At 48.2% G+C, this 14,592-nt stretch overlaps 1 protein-coding gene across 1 annotated transcript in view; it reads right to left on the bottom strand.

Annotated features, from left to right (window-relative positions):
* Positions 1 to 14,592, bottom strand: part of WDFY4 (WDFY family member 4) — a 165,801-nt gene that overhangs the window by 79,328 nt on the left and 71,881 nt on the right. Inside the window, exons 28-35 of the mRNA XM_056850543.1 lie at positions 14,098 to 14,303; positions 12,278 to 12,447; positions 10,284 to 10,409; positions 9,109 to 9,264; positions 7,034 to 7,195; positions 6,747 to 6,870; positions 4,739 to 4,896; positions 2,620 to 2,849 (exon numbers count right to left, since the gene is read on the bottom strand). Coding sequence (XP_056706521.1) covers positions 2,620 to 2,849; positions 4,739 to 4,896; positions 6,747 to 6,870; positions 7,034 to 7,195; positions 9,109 to 9,264; positions 10,284 to 10,409; positions 12,278 to 12,447; positions 14,098 to 14,303 — 1,332 coding nt within the window. The remainder of the gene's footprint in view (positions 1 to 2,619; positions 2,850 to 4,738; positions 4,897 to 6,746; positions 6,871 to 7,033; positions 7,196 to 9,108; positions 9,265 to 10,283; positions 10,410 to 12,277; positions 12,448 to 14,097; positions 14,304 to 14,592) is intronic.

Below are 14,592 nucleotides of genomic sequence, written 5' to 3'. Positions count from 1 at the left end.
TATTTTATTCTTGCATCTTTCCAAAATCGTTATCTCTCGTTCTTGAAAGTCCAATATTGATAGAAAAAGGTTTTCATTAAAAAAAATAATTTCTGTTGCATTATTCGGGGCATAAATCATTGCTATAAACCTTGCCTTCGGGGAGTCTGATTTTCAAAATGACGTAACTTCCTCCTTGGTCTTTTAATTCTTCTACAACATTTAATTATGGATTATTTACATAAACTGCAACTCCTCTTTTTCAAATTATCTGCTGAGGATATATACATTTTGCCCAATTTCTTATTATTTGAGATGTTTTCATGTTTTTTTCTTAACTGTAAGTCAACAAGTGTTGATTCCAGGTGACTCCAGGTGGTGTCTGGGAAATCTTATCCAGTCTGAGACCTTAGAGCCAAACTAGGCGAGATGTTTGGCCCCAAGTCGGGTGGTCTCATCTTATCTCCTCTCAGTCCAACTTTGATCATGTCATGGCCAAACGTTGTGCGTGTGTTAAGTGCCGTCAAGTCGCTTCCGACTCATGGTGACCCTAAGAATCAATGTCCTCCAAAATGTCCTATCTTTGACAGCCTTGCTCAGATCTTGCAAACTGAGGGCTGTGGCTTCCTTTATTGAGTCAAACCATCTCTTGTTGGGTCTTCCTCTTTTGCTGCTGCCTTCAACTTTTCCAAGCATGATTGTCTTTCCCAGTGACTCTGGTCTTCTCATAATGGGATCAAAGTACGACAGCCTCAGTTTAGTCATTTTAGCTTCTAGGGTCAGTTCAGGCTTGATTTGATCTAGAACCCACTGATTTGTTGTTGTTGTTGTTTTGGCACTCCACAGTATCTGTAGCCCTCTCCTCCAACACCACATTTCAAAGGAATCTCTTCCTATCAGCTTTCTTCATTGTCCAGCTTTCACACCCAGACATAGTAACAGGGAATACGATGGCACAGATTAACTTGATCTTGGTGGCCAGTGACACATCCTCACACTTCAGAATCTTTTCTAGCTCCTTCATGGCTGCCCTTCCTTGTCTCCATCTCTTTCTGATTTCTTGGCTGCACTCTCCCTTTTGGTTGATGGTGGAGCCAAAGAATAGAAAGTCTTCAACAATTTCAATTTCCTCATTGTCAACCTTAAAGTTGAGTCATTCTCCTGTAGTCATTACTTTTGTCTTCTTGATGTTCAGCTGTAGTCCTGCTTTGGCCAAACGTTACTTAAGGGAAATAAAAGTTGGAAAGCATCCTGGGGCCCAATACTGCCCCCTTTTCAAACCTGCAGTAGGGTTGCCAGATCCAGGTTGGGTAATACCTGGAGATTTTGGGGGCAGAGCCTGAGGAGGGCGGGGTTTGGGGAGGGGCTTCAATGCCATAGAGTGCAATTACCAAGGAGCCATTTTCTCCAGGTGAACTGATCTCTGTCGCCTGGAGATCAGTTGTAATAGTGGGAGATCTCCAGCTAGTACCTGGAGGTTCCAAAAGAAAAGAAAGGCTCTGTGCCGTATGGTAAGTAACAAGCAAAAGAACAGCACAACAAATTATATAAAAGTGAAAATCTATAATATAATAGTGCCACAACAGGTGTACAAATAAACCATACAAATGCACAAACAATATGACAAAATAGGACTATATGCTCAAATATATAGAGCAAAGGAAACGGTTTTTCCAGCCTATATACAATGTAATCAGCAATTGGATGGAAACAATGTATTAAACTTCACAACAGATATTGACCAATATTGACCCTATATAGTCTTATGTTGTTAAAGACTTGTGTTTTCTCTTTTTTCCGCAGAAGGAAACAAAACAGAGGCTTGAAGAAATCCTCAAATCAATCCATAGCCAAGCAAAAAAGGACGTGTCGTCTAGATCATGTGACCACGTTTCGCTATGGGCTTCATCAGCTACATAATCTGTGCATAATAAAATACAATGAAATGCGTTGCATTTTATTATGCACAGATTATGTAGTTGTGTAGAAGTCACAAGTCTTTAACAACATAAGACTATATAGTGTAAATGTTGGTCAATATCTGTTGTAAAGTTTAATATATTGTTTCCATCCAATTGCTGATTACATTGTATATAGGCTAGAAAATCCCTTTCCTTTGGTCTATATATTTGTGCATATAGTCCTATTTTGTCATATTGTTTGTGCATTTGTCCGGTTTATTTGTACACCTGTTGTGGCACTATTATATTATAGATTTTCACGTTTATATAATTTATTGTGCTGTTCTTTTGCTTAGTACCTGGAGGTTAGCAAGCCTAGCCTTTGGAATTCTAGCACATCAAGCTGGACACAGCACAGAATGGCTGCCACAGGAAGTGGAGCCAGCCACAAAATGGTTGCCACAGTTTACCGTCGGTCACACAGTGAAGATCCTTGTGCTGTGGTGGCAGCTGCTGCTGAAGCAACATTTAAAAAAATCTACACAGCCAATCAAATCTCCAGTGGCCAATCAGAAGCCTCGCTGGGCAAAAGCTCCACCTGGCCCCGCCTACTTTCCACGTTGGGGACCCCTGGGTTAGACCCTCAGCCCCTCATCTGGTTCAGCGCCTACCCTCTCGCATCCATTCCAGCAGCCGAATGCTGCCAGGGCTTGTCAAAAGATCAAAGTTGCGGGGCTACCTTGAGCGCCTCAGCTGGGAGAGGCAATGCAAAAGGCAGGGGATGAAACCCGGACTGGAGTTCTGCGTTGCAAAGATGGTATCCCGTTGCTGCTGCAGGGTCCGGAGGATGCTGAGGAGTCTTGGCTGATCAGAAGTGGAACCGGACAGGCTGCAGAGGATGGCTCGGTTTAAGCTGCCGTATAGAACGCTGAGAATCGTTTCCGTGTGGAGAGGCACCTTCTGCAAGGCCTGTCAGAATAAGATCAGGATTAGGAGTCGTGGGGATCTTACTGAGAACCAGCATTTTTCTCCCCCTGGCTTAGCAGGCATCCCAGCCATTCAGATCCGGGGTATACTAAAATGTTGCTTGTAGATGAAAATCCACAGGTTACAACAGGAACAACAAAGTTTTGTGCGGCAGCCTGTAGAATCTGCCAGACGCTGCTGAATAACCTCAGTATACCAACAATCTTAATGGGTAGTATAAATAGCTTATAATAACTGTGCCAATAACTCGTTTAGTTTGTGTAAACCTGTGGCTAGAGTCTAATACTAAGGGTTTTCTGGAGGTAAATTGTGAAGAGCTGTGCTGATCTATGCTTATTTTAATTAAAGATTGATTGATTGAACCAGCATTCTTTCTGGCCCACTACTGGAACACAAGATTTGGGACTTAGTACGCAACAGATAACACATTTCTCCATGGATAAAATGAGGGAAGGTCTTTTTATTCAGGACAGAAACGCGCCTCAAATACTTCTGAGGAAAACATCTTTGCTCCTGGTACATTACTCTGTGACAGACTGACTTTTTGTAGCATAAAAAGTTATGTAGAGGCTTGAGCAATATACAAGAACTGGAACGAGTGTTTAGAATATTGGGGGGGGGGATTGTGGGGACCGAGTTGCGTAAAAACACAGTTCTCTGTCCTTTGCCCACACAATCCTCTGCTTGAGAACCAACAAACTAACCTCTGCTGGTAGAAGAAGGGATGTGTTAAACCTGCCCAGTTATTTCCACAGAGGTTTCCTCTTCTCTGCAGCTGTGGAGTACCCAGAATCACCTTGCCCTGAAGGACCACAGGGATCTAAGGAATCCGAAGGCAGAATGCTGCCTCCCAATTTCCAACCCACTCCCCCCATGCAAAATCACACAGAATCAAAAAGAAGAAGAGTTGGTTTTTATACCCCACTTTTCTCTACCTTTAAAGAGTCTCAAAGCATCTTAGAATCGCCTTCCCTTCTCCTCCCCACAACAGACTCCTTGTGAGATAGGTGGGGTTGAGAGAGTTCAGAGAGAACTGTGACTAGCCCGAGGTCATCCAGCTGGCTGCATGTGGAGGAGTGGGGAATTGAACCCGTTTCTCCAGAGTCCACCACTCGTAACCACTACACCACGCTGGCCCAGGACAACTGTAAGTATCTGCAGAATGACGATATCCGGGGCACTGTTTATTAAATTTTTATCAGTGCCCTTTTGTCCAAGAAGTGCAGAGCAATGGACATGGTTCACCCCCCCACACACACACACACACCATTTTATGGGCACAACCCTGAGAGGTAGGTGGGGGTGGAAAGTGCTATCAAGTCACAGCTGACTTATGGCGACTCTGTAGGGTTTTCAAGGCAAGAGACGAACAGAGGGTGTTTGCCATTGCCTGCCTCTGCATAGTGACCCTGGACTTGGTTGGTTGTCTCCCACTCAAGTATTAACCAGGGCTGACCCTGCTGAGCTTCTGAGATCTAGTGAGGTCAGGCTAGCCTGGGGCATCTAGGTCCAGGCAAGGGATTGGCAGAGGTGGTTTACCATTGCCTGTCTCGGCGCAGTGATCCTGGACTTCCTTGGTGGTCTCCCCTCCGAGTACTAACCAGGGCTGACCCTGCTGAGCTTCTGAGATCTGATGAGATTGAGCTAGCCTGGGCCATCCAAGTAGGGGCAAGAGGTAGGTAGGTTGAAATAAGCTGACCAGCCTAAGGTCACCCTGTGAGTTTCATGACTGGGTAGGGATTTGAACCAGAATTTCCCCAAACTTAGACCAAACACACTTACCATTACCCCACACTGCCTCGCCTGCATCCCTGGCTAGTATGCTGCTGTCAAACAGATCATTCTGATTGGTGCTGACGAAAACCTCTTACCATGCTCACTTGCTCCACGAGGAAGACAATGATCTTTCTCGGGTCTCCCACAAACGCTCCGGCAGAAAGCTTCTCTACCAGTTTCTGTGTTAAATAAGAGAGGTTCACAAGAAGAGTTGGCGTAGTTGGCTCCAAAGTGTTTCTGGCTGCATCGTTCCCTGTATGGAAAAAGAGAGGGTGATATTTCTTTAATTTAAATAAAGATGATGGGGACAGGACACCTTGAAAAATGCAGGTCAGTATTGAGGTCGGATCCTGGATTTCTGAATCAAATTCACCAGGCAGAAGACTAGCTCCTTAACAGCCACTCCTTAACAGCCATTCCTGGGATAGGGGGCAATGCATTTTAAGTAATTTTGTCTGCATCAGAACCCTAAAAATGAGTCTCTATGGCTTTATTATGACAAACCTGCATGCTTAGGGTTACCAGCTCCGGGTTGGGAAACGCCTGGAGATTCTGGAGGTGGAGCCTGAGGAGGGCGGGGCTTGGAGAGGGGAGGGACTTCAACACCATGGAGTTTACCTTCCAAAGGGGCCATTTTCTTCGAAGGGAACTGATCTCTGTCGCCTGGCAATCAGCTATAATAGCGGAAGATCTCCAGCCACCACCTGGAGGCTAGCAAACCTATGCATGCTGCTCTACAGAGACCGAATAGCCATGGACTCCAATGCTGAAACTGAACATAAAATTTGTTCTTTGCTAGTCTAGCAGAAACAGAAACGAGAACCCATGCGCCACGTGGGCAGGGCTGAGCAGATTTCACTCTTCTATGACCTCCTTTTTTATTTAACACCCCCCCCCTCCGCCCCCGGGGATGGATTGACTCAACAAGGAAGCCACGGCCTTCAGCCCACCAACTGCTTCAGGTCTTTGCTTTGATTATGCTTGCATTTTCCGATGGTCAGAGGTCGCCTCACTCTCCCTGCACGTTTCCCCACATTTTCTGGATGTTGGCTAAACACGAATCCAGAAAACGTGTGGGGAGAGCGAGGCGACCTCTGACAGTCAGAAAAGGCAAGCATAATCAAAGCAAAACCCTGAAGTAGTTGGGGGGGGGGGCAAGGAAACAGCCGTGCATAAATGGCCAGACAGTCCATCAAAGTCAGTACTTTCTACTCAGACCGGCAGTGGCTCTCCAGGGTCTCAGGCGGAGGTCTTTCACATCACCTGCTTGCCTAGTCCCTTTAAGTGGAGATTCTGGGGATTGAACCTGGGATCTTCTGCATGCCAAGCAGATGCTCTACCACTGAGCCATGGCTATGGTTGCCAACCTCCAGGTAAGGCCTGGAGATCTCCTGGAATTACAACTAATCTCTGGACCACAGAGATCAGTTCTTCTGGAGAAAATGGCTGCTTTGGAGGGTGAACTCTACGGCACTATGAGCTCCAGAGGTCTCTCCCCTCCCTCAAACCCCACCCTTCCCAAGCTCCGCCCCCAAATCTCCAGGCATTCCCCATCTTGGAGTTGGTAACCCTACCCACACCCCCCAGGGTCATCTATTCCAACCCTCTACACAATGGTGGAAATTAACAACTACCTTTCCCCCCTGCTCTAGGCCCAGACAGCACAGCAGAGGTATAATTTCCTTCAACAGTCAAGACAGAACTCATCTACAATAACCGAGTCTAAACACAAATCCTTGGTTAAGGGCTTAAGAAGTGCACAGATGCATTAGCAGTTTTTTTGGGGGGTGGGGGTGGGGGTTGCATGTAAGTAAACTGTGTGAACCTGGCCAGTGCTTTACAGTTTACTTTCTGCTCAATGATGGGGTAGATTCGGGAAGGAAGGTGGCACGGTATAACCAGATCTCGTCAGATCTCAGAAGCTACTTGGATGAGAGACCACCAAGCAAGACTCTGCAGGGGCAGACAGTGGCAAACCACCTCTGCTTCTCACTTGCCTTGAAAGCCCCTTCTCGGGGTTACCACTAAGCGTCCATGATGGCGTAGACATACTTATGGGGCAGATTCAGGCTACACGGTGTTCTGGGTATTGGTACCACTCACGTCCTAGGCTGCAAGTCCTCTTCTCATCCTCTTGGACAATTATGGGGAACACATCCATGATGGAAACCAACATCTCTGTCTGGAAGTGCTTCCTCTGATCAGCGGTGGAGCTCTCTGCAGAAGCCTGCACAGAGACAATTACACAAGCTATCAGGACTGCAGAAAGCCCCTAGAGGGGATTCCTACTCTTAATCAGGCTTATCTTACAGAATATTTGGGGGGAAATGCTCGATGAGGACCCCACCGCCCCCCGGGAGTGTTTAGTGCGGTTGCCTGATGGATGAGACCTCGAGAAGCATCTCCATGGGGTGCCAGTGCCTGTGTGCCGGAACCACAAGCAACATTTCCATCAGGAGACGGCAGGTGAAGTCCCACACCGGCTTCCTGGCAGGGTCCAAGGTGAAAGGAAGAGGAAGGCGGCTGGTGGATGAGTCACTCTCGGGGCTGCCCTGTGGAACGAAGAAGGAGAAGGAGAAGAAGAAGAGTTGGTTTTTATATGCCGACTTTCTCTACCACTTAAGGGAGACCCAACCCGGCTTACAATCACCTTCCCTCCCCCTCCCCACAACAGACACCCTGTGAGGTAGGTGGGGCTGAGAGAGCGTGACTAGCCCAAGGTCACCCAGCTGGCTGCGTGTGGAGGAGTGGGGAAACAAATCCAGTTCACCAGATTAGAGTCTGCCACTCATGTGGAGGAGGGGGGAAGCAAACCCGGTTCTCCATATCAGAGTCCACCGCTCCAAACCACCACCAAACCACCCTTAACCACTAAACTTGATTTACTTTCAGTCTGTGGGCTCTGGTCCGACCTTCTGGGGCAAAAGAAAACATTGAAAGGTACATCCCTCCTACTGTAACCTGGATGGCCAAGGCTAGCCTGATCTCATCAGATCTCGGAAGATCTTGGCCCTGGTTAGTGCCAAATTAAATCAGGAAGAAGAAGAAGAAGAAGAGTTGGTTTTCTCTACCACTTTTCTCTAGCTTTAAAGAATCTCAAATCGGCTTACAATCACCTTCCCTTCCCCTCTCCACAACAGACACCTCATGAGGTAGGTGGGGCTGAAAGAGTTCAGAGAGAACTGAACTGTGAATACCCCAAGGTCACCCATCTGGCTTCATGTGGAGGAGGAAACAAATGCGGCTCACCAGATTAGAGTCCGCCCTCATGTGGAGGAGTGTGGGAATCAATCCCAGTTCTCCAGATTAGAGTCCGCCGCTTTTAACCACTACACCACACTGGCTAGCGGTGAGACTGTCTGACCATGATCAGCATCCACTCTTCCATTCCCACAGTGAGGAAAGTGAAGGTGCAGAAGACCCTGAAGGGAATGTTCCTTCAATCCTGAAGAGTGATGGACAAGGACCCTTCAGGTTGAGGGTTTCCTTGGGCCAGGATTTCTTGTGCTGACAGCATGAGAGGCAGGTGGCAGTCTTCTGATCACTTCTCTGTATGGAGGATGTGGTGGTGGTTGCAGCCAACGTACGGTGACCCCTCATGGGGTTTTCAAGGCAAGAGATGTTCAGAGGTGGTTTTGCCATTGTCTGCCTCTGCAGAGCAACCCTGAACTTTCTTTGAGTTCTCTCATCCAAGCACTAACCAGGGCCAACCCTACTTCCGAGATCTGATGAGATCAGGCTAGCCTTGGCCATCCATGTTACGGTAGGAGGGATGTACCATTCATTGTTTTCTTTTGCCCCAAAAGGTCTGACCAGAGCCAACGAACTGAAATTAAATCAAGAGTTTCTAGCTAAATGTTAGGAAGAACTTCCTCATGGTCAGAGCAGTTCCTCAGTGGAACAGGCATCCTCAGGAGGTGGTGGGCCCTCCTTACCTGGAGGTTTTAAAGCAGAGACTAGATGGCCATCTGTCAGCAGTGCTGATTCTATGAACTTTAGGAAATTCATGAGAGGGAGGGCAGGAAGGGTTGCATCAGTGCTTGGCTCTTGTGGCCCTTTCTTACATGCCCAGGGAAATGCCAGCCACAGGAAGCAATTTTCCTCCAGGCCAGATTGGCCAGGGATCCTGGAGGGTTTTTGTTGCCATCTTCTGGGCATGGAGTAGGGGTCACTGGGAGTGTGGGTGGGGGTGGAAATTGTGAATTTCCTGCCTTGTACAGGGGGTTAGACTCTATGATTCTATGATTCATTTGTTAAATAAACCCAGCCATTCTCAAACTTTATAAACGCTCTGAATTGGAAGGTGTTGGTTTCTGACTGTAGGTAGGTCTTGATTTGATTCAATAAAAGAAACTGGGGTTCTGAGCCCCTTGCTTTTCTAGAGGAGCTCTACCTCACAGCCTTTCCCCAGGCAATAGCCCAAAAGGGCCCTGCTTTGCTAGGAACAGAGTTTAGCTGCTCATACCTGGGGTGAGGGGAAGACGACCAATGCCAAGGCTTGGAGGAAGTCTGAGTTGCACCAGAGGGGATCCTGGGAGTGTCTGCGATGGACCATACAGAAGAACTGCATGATATGCCCGAGGTAGCTGAGCTCCCAACAATCCTCTGCATCTGCTGGAACCTGAAAAGAGAAATCACAATGTAGCCAACAACATGTTTCTTTGTGCGCTTCCAACGGAAACACAAGAAGTTTTTAACGGGGTCACTTCTCCTGACCTCTTCGGCCCAGAATTGCAGCAGCTTCCAGCTCCGGCTGCAGTCTTGGAATTGGAATGTGAGAGGTTTCAACTCAGCCCAAAGGGCAGCAAGCGGCATGAAGCCACTAACCAAAATCTAGGGCACAGGTCCCCAACCTTCTTGTTCCTGCAGGAACCTTTGGAATTTTGACACAGCGCGGTGGCAGCACCCACAGTTCGAGATAAAACAGGTCCCTGAAAATGTGGGCAAAGCATGGGGAAACGCAGGGGGAGAGCAAGGCGACCTCTGACAGTCGGAAACGGCATGCATAAAAACATCAGAAAGGCCCTGCTGGATCAGACCAAGGCCCATCATGTCCAGCAGTCTGTCCACACAGTGGCCAACCAGGTGCCTCTAGGAAGCCCACAAACAAGACGGCTGCAGCAGCATTTATCCTGCCTGTGTTCCAAAGCACTGAATATCATAGGCGTGCTCCTCTGATCCTGGAGAGAATGGGTATGCATCATGACTAGTAGCCATTCTTACTAGTAGCCATGGATAGCCCTCTCCTCCATGAACATGTCCACTCCCCTCTTCAAGCCCTCCAAGTTGGCAGCAATCACCACATCCTGGGGCAGGGAGTTCCACCATTTAACTATGCCTTGTGTGACGAAATACTTCCTTTTTTCTGTTTTGAATCTTTCACCCTCCAGCTTCAGCAGACAACCCCACGTTCTGGTATTATGAGAGAGGGAGAAAAACTTCTCCCTGTCCACTCTCTCCACACCATGCATCATTTTATAGACCTCTATCATGTCTCCCCTTAACCGCCTTCTTTCCAAGCTAAACAGCCCTAAGAGTTTTAATGGCTCCTCATAGGGCAGTTGCTCTAGTTCCCCTTGTAGGCGTAAAAGGCCTACAAGTCAAAAGCAAATCCTTGACCAAGGCCAGGACGGCTCTTACCCTGTTCACCGTGGCCTTCACCATCTCCAGGAGCAGAACCGCCGCTTCTGGGCACAAGCCCACTTTGGCAATGGAGTCCGCCATGTGGTTCCGTAGCAGCCACTGCAACATGGCGTCCAGGTCGGCCTGAAAGACAGGCATTTTATGAAGCTGCAGAAGGAAGAGGTCTCTGATGTCTCAGTGGCGTGGCACACCCCGCCTGTGGCCCAGGATGTCTGGCTTACGCCTGTTGAAACTACGGCTGCCAGCTCTAGGTTGAGAAATATCTGGAGTGTTTTGAGGTTCAACCTGGGGAGTAGGGTTGCCAACCTCCAGGTGGTGGCTGGCGATCTCCCAGCTGATCTCCAGGCAACAAGATCAGTCCACCTGGAGAAAATAGCCGCTTTGGAAGGTGGACTCCATGGCATTATATCCCATTGAAGTCCCTCCCTTCCTCAAACCCTGCCCTCCCCAGGCTTCACCCCCCAAATCTCCAGGTATTTCCCAACCTGGACCTGGCAACCCTACTGGGGAGAACGAAATTCAGGGATGGGAGGAAGCTCAGCAGGGGTGTGATGCCATATAGTCTACCCTCCAAAGCAGCCATTTTCTCCCAGGGAACTGATCTCTGTAGTCTGGAGATCAGTTGTAATCGTGGGAGAACCCCAGGTACCCCAAATCTCCAGGCATTTCCCAACCCAGAGTTGGCAACCCTAAGCGTCCCTCAAAGCTTATTGTAAATAGGAATAATAAGAAGAGTTGGCTTTTATATGCTGCCTTTCTTCACCCTTTAAGGAGAATCAAACCAGATCCCAATCTCCTTCCCTTCCCCTCCCCACAACAGGCACCTTGTGAGGTAGTTGGGGCTGAGAGTTTGGAGAGAATTGTGACTGGCCCACAGTCACCCACAGTTGGCTTCATAAGAACATAAGATAAGCCCTGCTGGATCAGACCCAGGCCCATCAAGTCCAGCAATCTGTTCAAACAGTGGCCCACCAGGTGCCTCTAGGAAGCCCACAAGCAAGACTACTGCAGCAGCATTATCCTGCCTGTGTTCCACAGCACCTAATATATTAGGCATGCTCCTATGGTCCTGGAGAGAATAGGGAGGCATCATGACTAGTATCCATTTTTACCAGTAGCCAGGAATACCCCTCTCCTCTATGACCATGTCCACTCCCCTCTTCAATCCTTCCAAGTTGGCAGCCAACACCACATCCTGGGGCAGGGAGTTCCACCATTTAACTATGCACTGTGTAAAGAAATACTTCCTTTTATCTATTTTGAATCTCACCCTCCAGCTTCAGCAGATGACCCCACATTCTAGTATTATGAGAAAGGGAGAAAAGCTTCTCCCTGTCCACTCTCTCCAAACCATGCATAATTTTATAGACCTCTATCGTGTCCCCTTAACCGCCTTCTTTCTAAGCTAAACAGCCTTAAGCGTTTCAACCGCTCCTCATAGGGCTCTAGTTTCCCCCTGATCTTGGTTGCTCTTTTCTGCACCTTCTCAAGCTCTGCAATATCCTTTTTTAGGTGTGGTGAGCAGAACTGTACACAGTATTCCAAGTGCGGTCTCACCATAAATTTGTACAAGGGCAGTATGATAGCAGCAGTTTTATTCTCTATTGCTCTCCTAATAATGGCCAGCATGGAATTTGCCTATTTCACAGCAGTCGCACACTGGGTTGACATCTTCATCGGGCGATCCACTGGAGGAGTGGGGAACTGAACCCAGTTCTCCAGATTAGAGTCCACCACTCCTAACCACTACATCATGCTGTCTCTCTGCTTGACTTAAAGGAAGCTTGACTTAAAGACTCAGAAAAAAAGAGAATGCAGCAAGGGAGATTCTGTCCCAAGAGCGGCCTGACTAATCTCTCGAAACCAGTCAGACGGCACACCTGCCTGACCGAGTCCCTCTGCCGAGATGGTGTGGAGGCCAGTAAAGGGGTTCCGGCGGACTGACTTGCAGACATGTTTGTCTGCCTCATGCTTCTCCGTAGGGAGCTTACCTTGGGTTCCTCTGGTGGCTCACACACCGGAGTGGCCAGAAGTAGTCCCGACAGCAGAAAATAAATCTCAGGGATGTGGACACAATTGCTCAGGAACGCCTTCAGCTCTACAAACCCATACAGCAGGTATGGACTGCATTCAGGGACCTGTGCGCCGCTCTTTAAATTGTCTAAGGCAAAATAAATAAATGCATGCATAAATCCTTAGCCCTCCTTAGAAATGGTTGAGGAAAACACCTTGTGGACCCAGAAGATGAATCCAAGCAAGAGAAGAAACTGTCAGACGAAGGCTGGCTCCATGCTCATTTTTGTAGTTCAGCGGCGGAGTATCTGCTTGGCATGCAGAAGGTCCCAGGTTCAATCCCCGGCCTCTCCAGTTAGAAAAGACTAGGCAGTAGGTGATGTGAAAGACCTCTGCCCGAGACCCTGGAGAGCTGCTGCCAGTCTGCATCGACAAAACTGACCTTGATAGACCGAGGGTCTAATTCAGTATGATCATGATGGGTAGCCGTGTTAGTCTGTCAAAAGCAGTAGAAAAGAGCCAGAGTCCAGTAGCACCTTAAAGACTAACAAAATTTATGGCAGGGTGTGAGCTTTTGTGAGTCACAGCTCACTTCTTCAGATACCAAGAGTCCAGTAGCACTTTAAAGGCTGACAAAATTTCTGGCCATAGCTTATACCTTGCCAGAAATTGTTGTTAGTCTTTGAGGTGCTACTGGGCTCTTGCTCTTTTCTACTGATTCAGTGTGAGGCAGCTTCATATGCTCAATAAGGGACACTGCCTCGTGCAATCCCCCTAAGCCCCTCGGAAGAACGGCAGGATACTAATGTGACCGAAAGAACAAGAAGCCTTTCAAAGGCACCTGGCCTTAGTGGTGGGGGCAGAAAGTGCCCTCAAGTCTCAGCTGCCTTACAGCAACCCTGTTTTCAAGGCAAGAGATGAGCAGAGGTGATTTACCATTGCCTTCCTCTGCATAGCAACCTTGGACTTCCTTGGCAGTCTCCCATCCAAGTCCTACCCAGGGCCTAGGCCTACCCTGCTTAGCTTCTGAAATTGGGTTAGCCTGGGCCATCCAGGTTGGGGATCCGTTCCTCAGTAGCTGCCTCATAATCACATCACTGATTTCTTTCCTTTCCTTAGATTTAACAGCCATTGGCTATTCAACGACCATTTCACACTTTTAAAAAAGAGGGGAAATGAAAACTAATTTTTTCTTGATGCTATAAAGAGAAAAATTGCCACATCTCTCACGCAATTCACCGATTGACTTGACAGCACATCACGCAGTATCCGCTTCTCAGAAAGTGTCATTAGCTGATTTATCCGGGGAGTGATATTTATTTTGGTTCTGGAGAGTGCAAGGCAGATGCTGCTACTGAGTTTCTCATTTAGTCTAACCTGGAGAACAGGGCTCGATTCCCCACTCCTCCACACGAGTGGAGGACTCTAATCTGGCGAACCGGGTTTGATTCTCCACTCCTCCACATGAGCGGCTGACTCTAATCTGGTGAACCAGGTTCAATTCCCCACTCCTCCACATGAAGCCTGCTGGGTGACCTTGGGCTAGTCACAGTCCTCTCTCAGCCCCACCTACCTCAAAAGGTGTCTGTTGTAGGGAGAGGAAGGGAAGGTGGTCGTAAGCTGGTTTGAGATTCCTTTTGGTAGAGAAAATCGGGGAATAAAAACCAACTCTACTCCTTCTTCTTGTCCCACCTGGCTATCGTTTTCTTCCCTCCTCCTGACCTCAGGGCTCTGACTATGGGACAATTGTGGTGGTCGACCCCTAGTGACATGGTAACAAGGCAGGTAGAGTACATACCCATCAAGACGCTGAGACCCCTTGAGCTGTTCTCTAGCCACAGGCCAGCCATCATCCCTTCCTTGAATTTGCACAGCAGTGAGCGGTTGTGCAGGAAGTGGAGCAGCAACCTGACCACCAGGACTACCGTGCTCATGTGCACATGGCTTTGTATGAACATCAGGAACCAGTCGGGCCCCAGGGCCTGGAACACGTCCTCTCGCATCCTGCGCGGCGAACACCTAGACGAAAATACACAACACGGGCTGATTGTCTGTTTATTTACTTTGTTTATACTTAAGAACATCAGAAAAGGCCCTGCTGGATCAGACCCAGGTCCATCAAGTCCCGCAGTCTGTTCACACAGTGACCAAACAGGTGCCTCCAGGAAGCCCACAAGCAAGACGGCCGCGGCAGCAGCATCCTGCCTGTGTTCCACGGCACCTGATATAATAGGCCTGCTCCTCTGCCTTTCTCCCTAGTGAGGACCTACCAGCAGCTAATATTACATTATCA

Source organism: Euleptes europaea, chromosome 5 (assembly GCF_029931775.1).
Source record: "Euleptes europaea isolate rEulEur1 chromosome 5, rEulEur1.hap1, whole genome shotgun sequence".
Classification (NCBI taxonomy): Eukaryota; Metazoa; Chordata; class Lepidosauria; order Squamata; family Sphaerodactylidae; genus Euleptes; species Euleptes europaea.
This window is presented reverse-complemented; position numbering and strand designations above follow the sequence as displayed.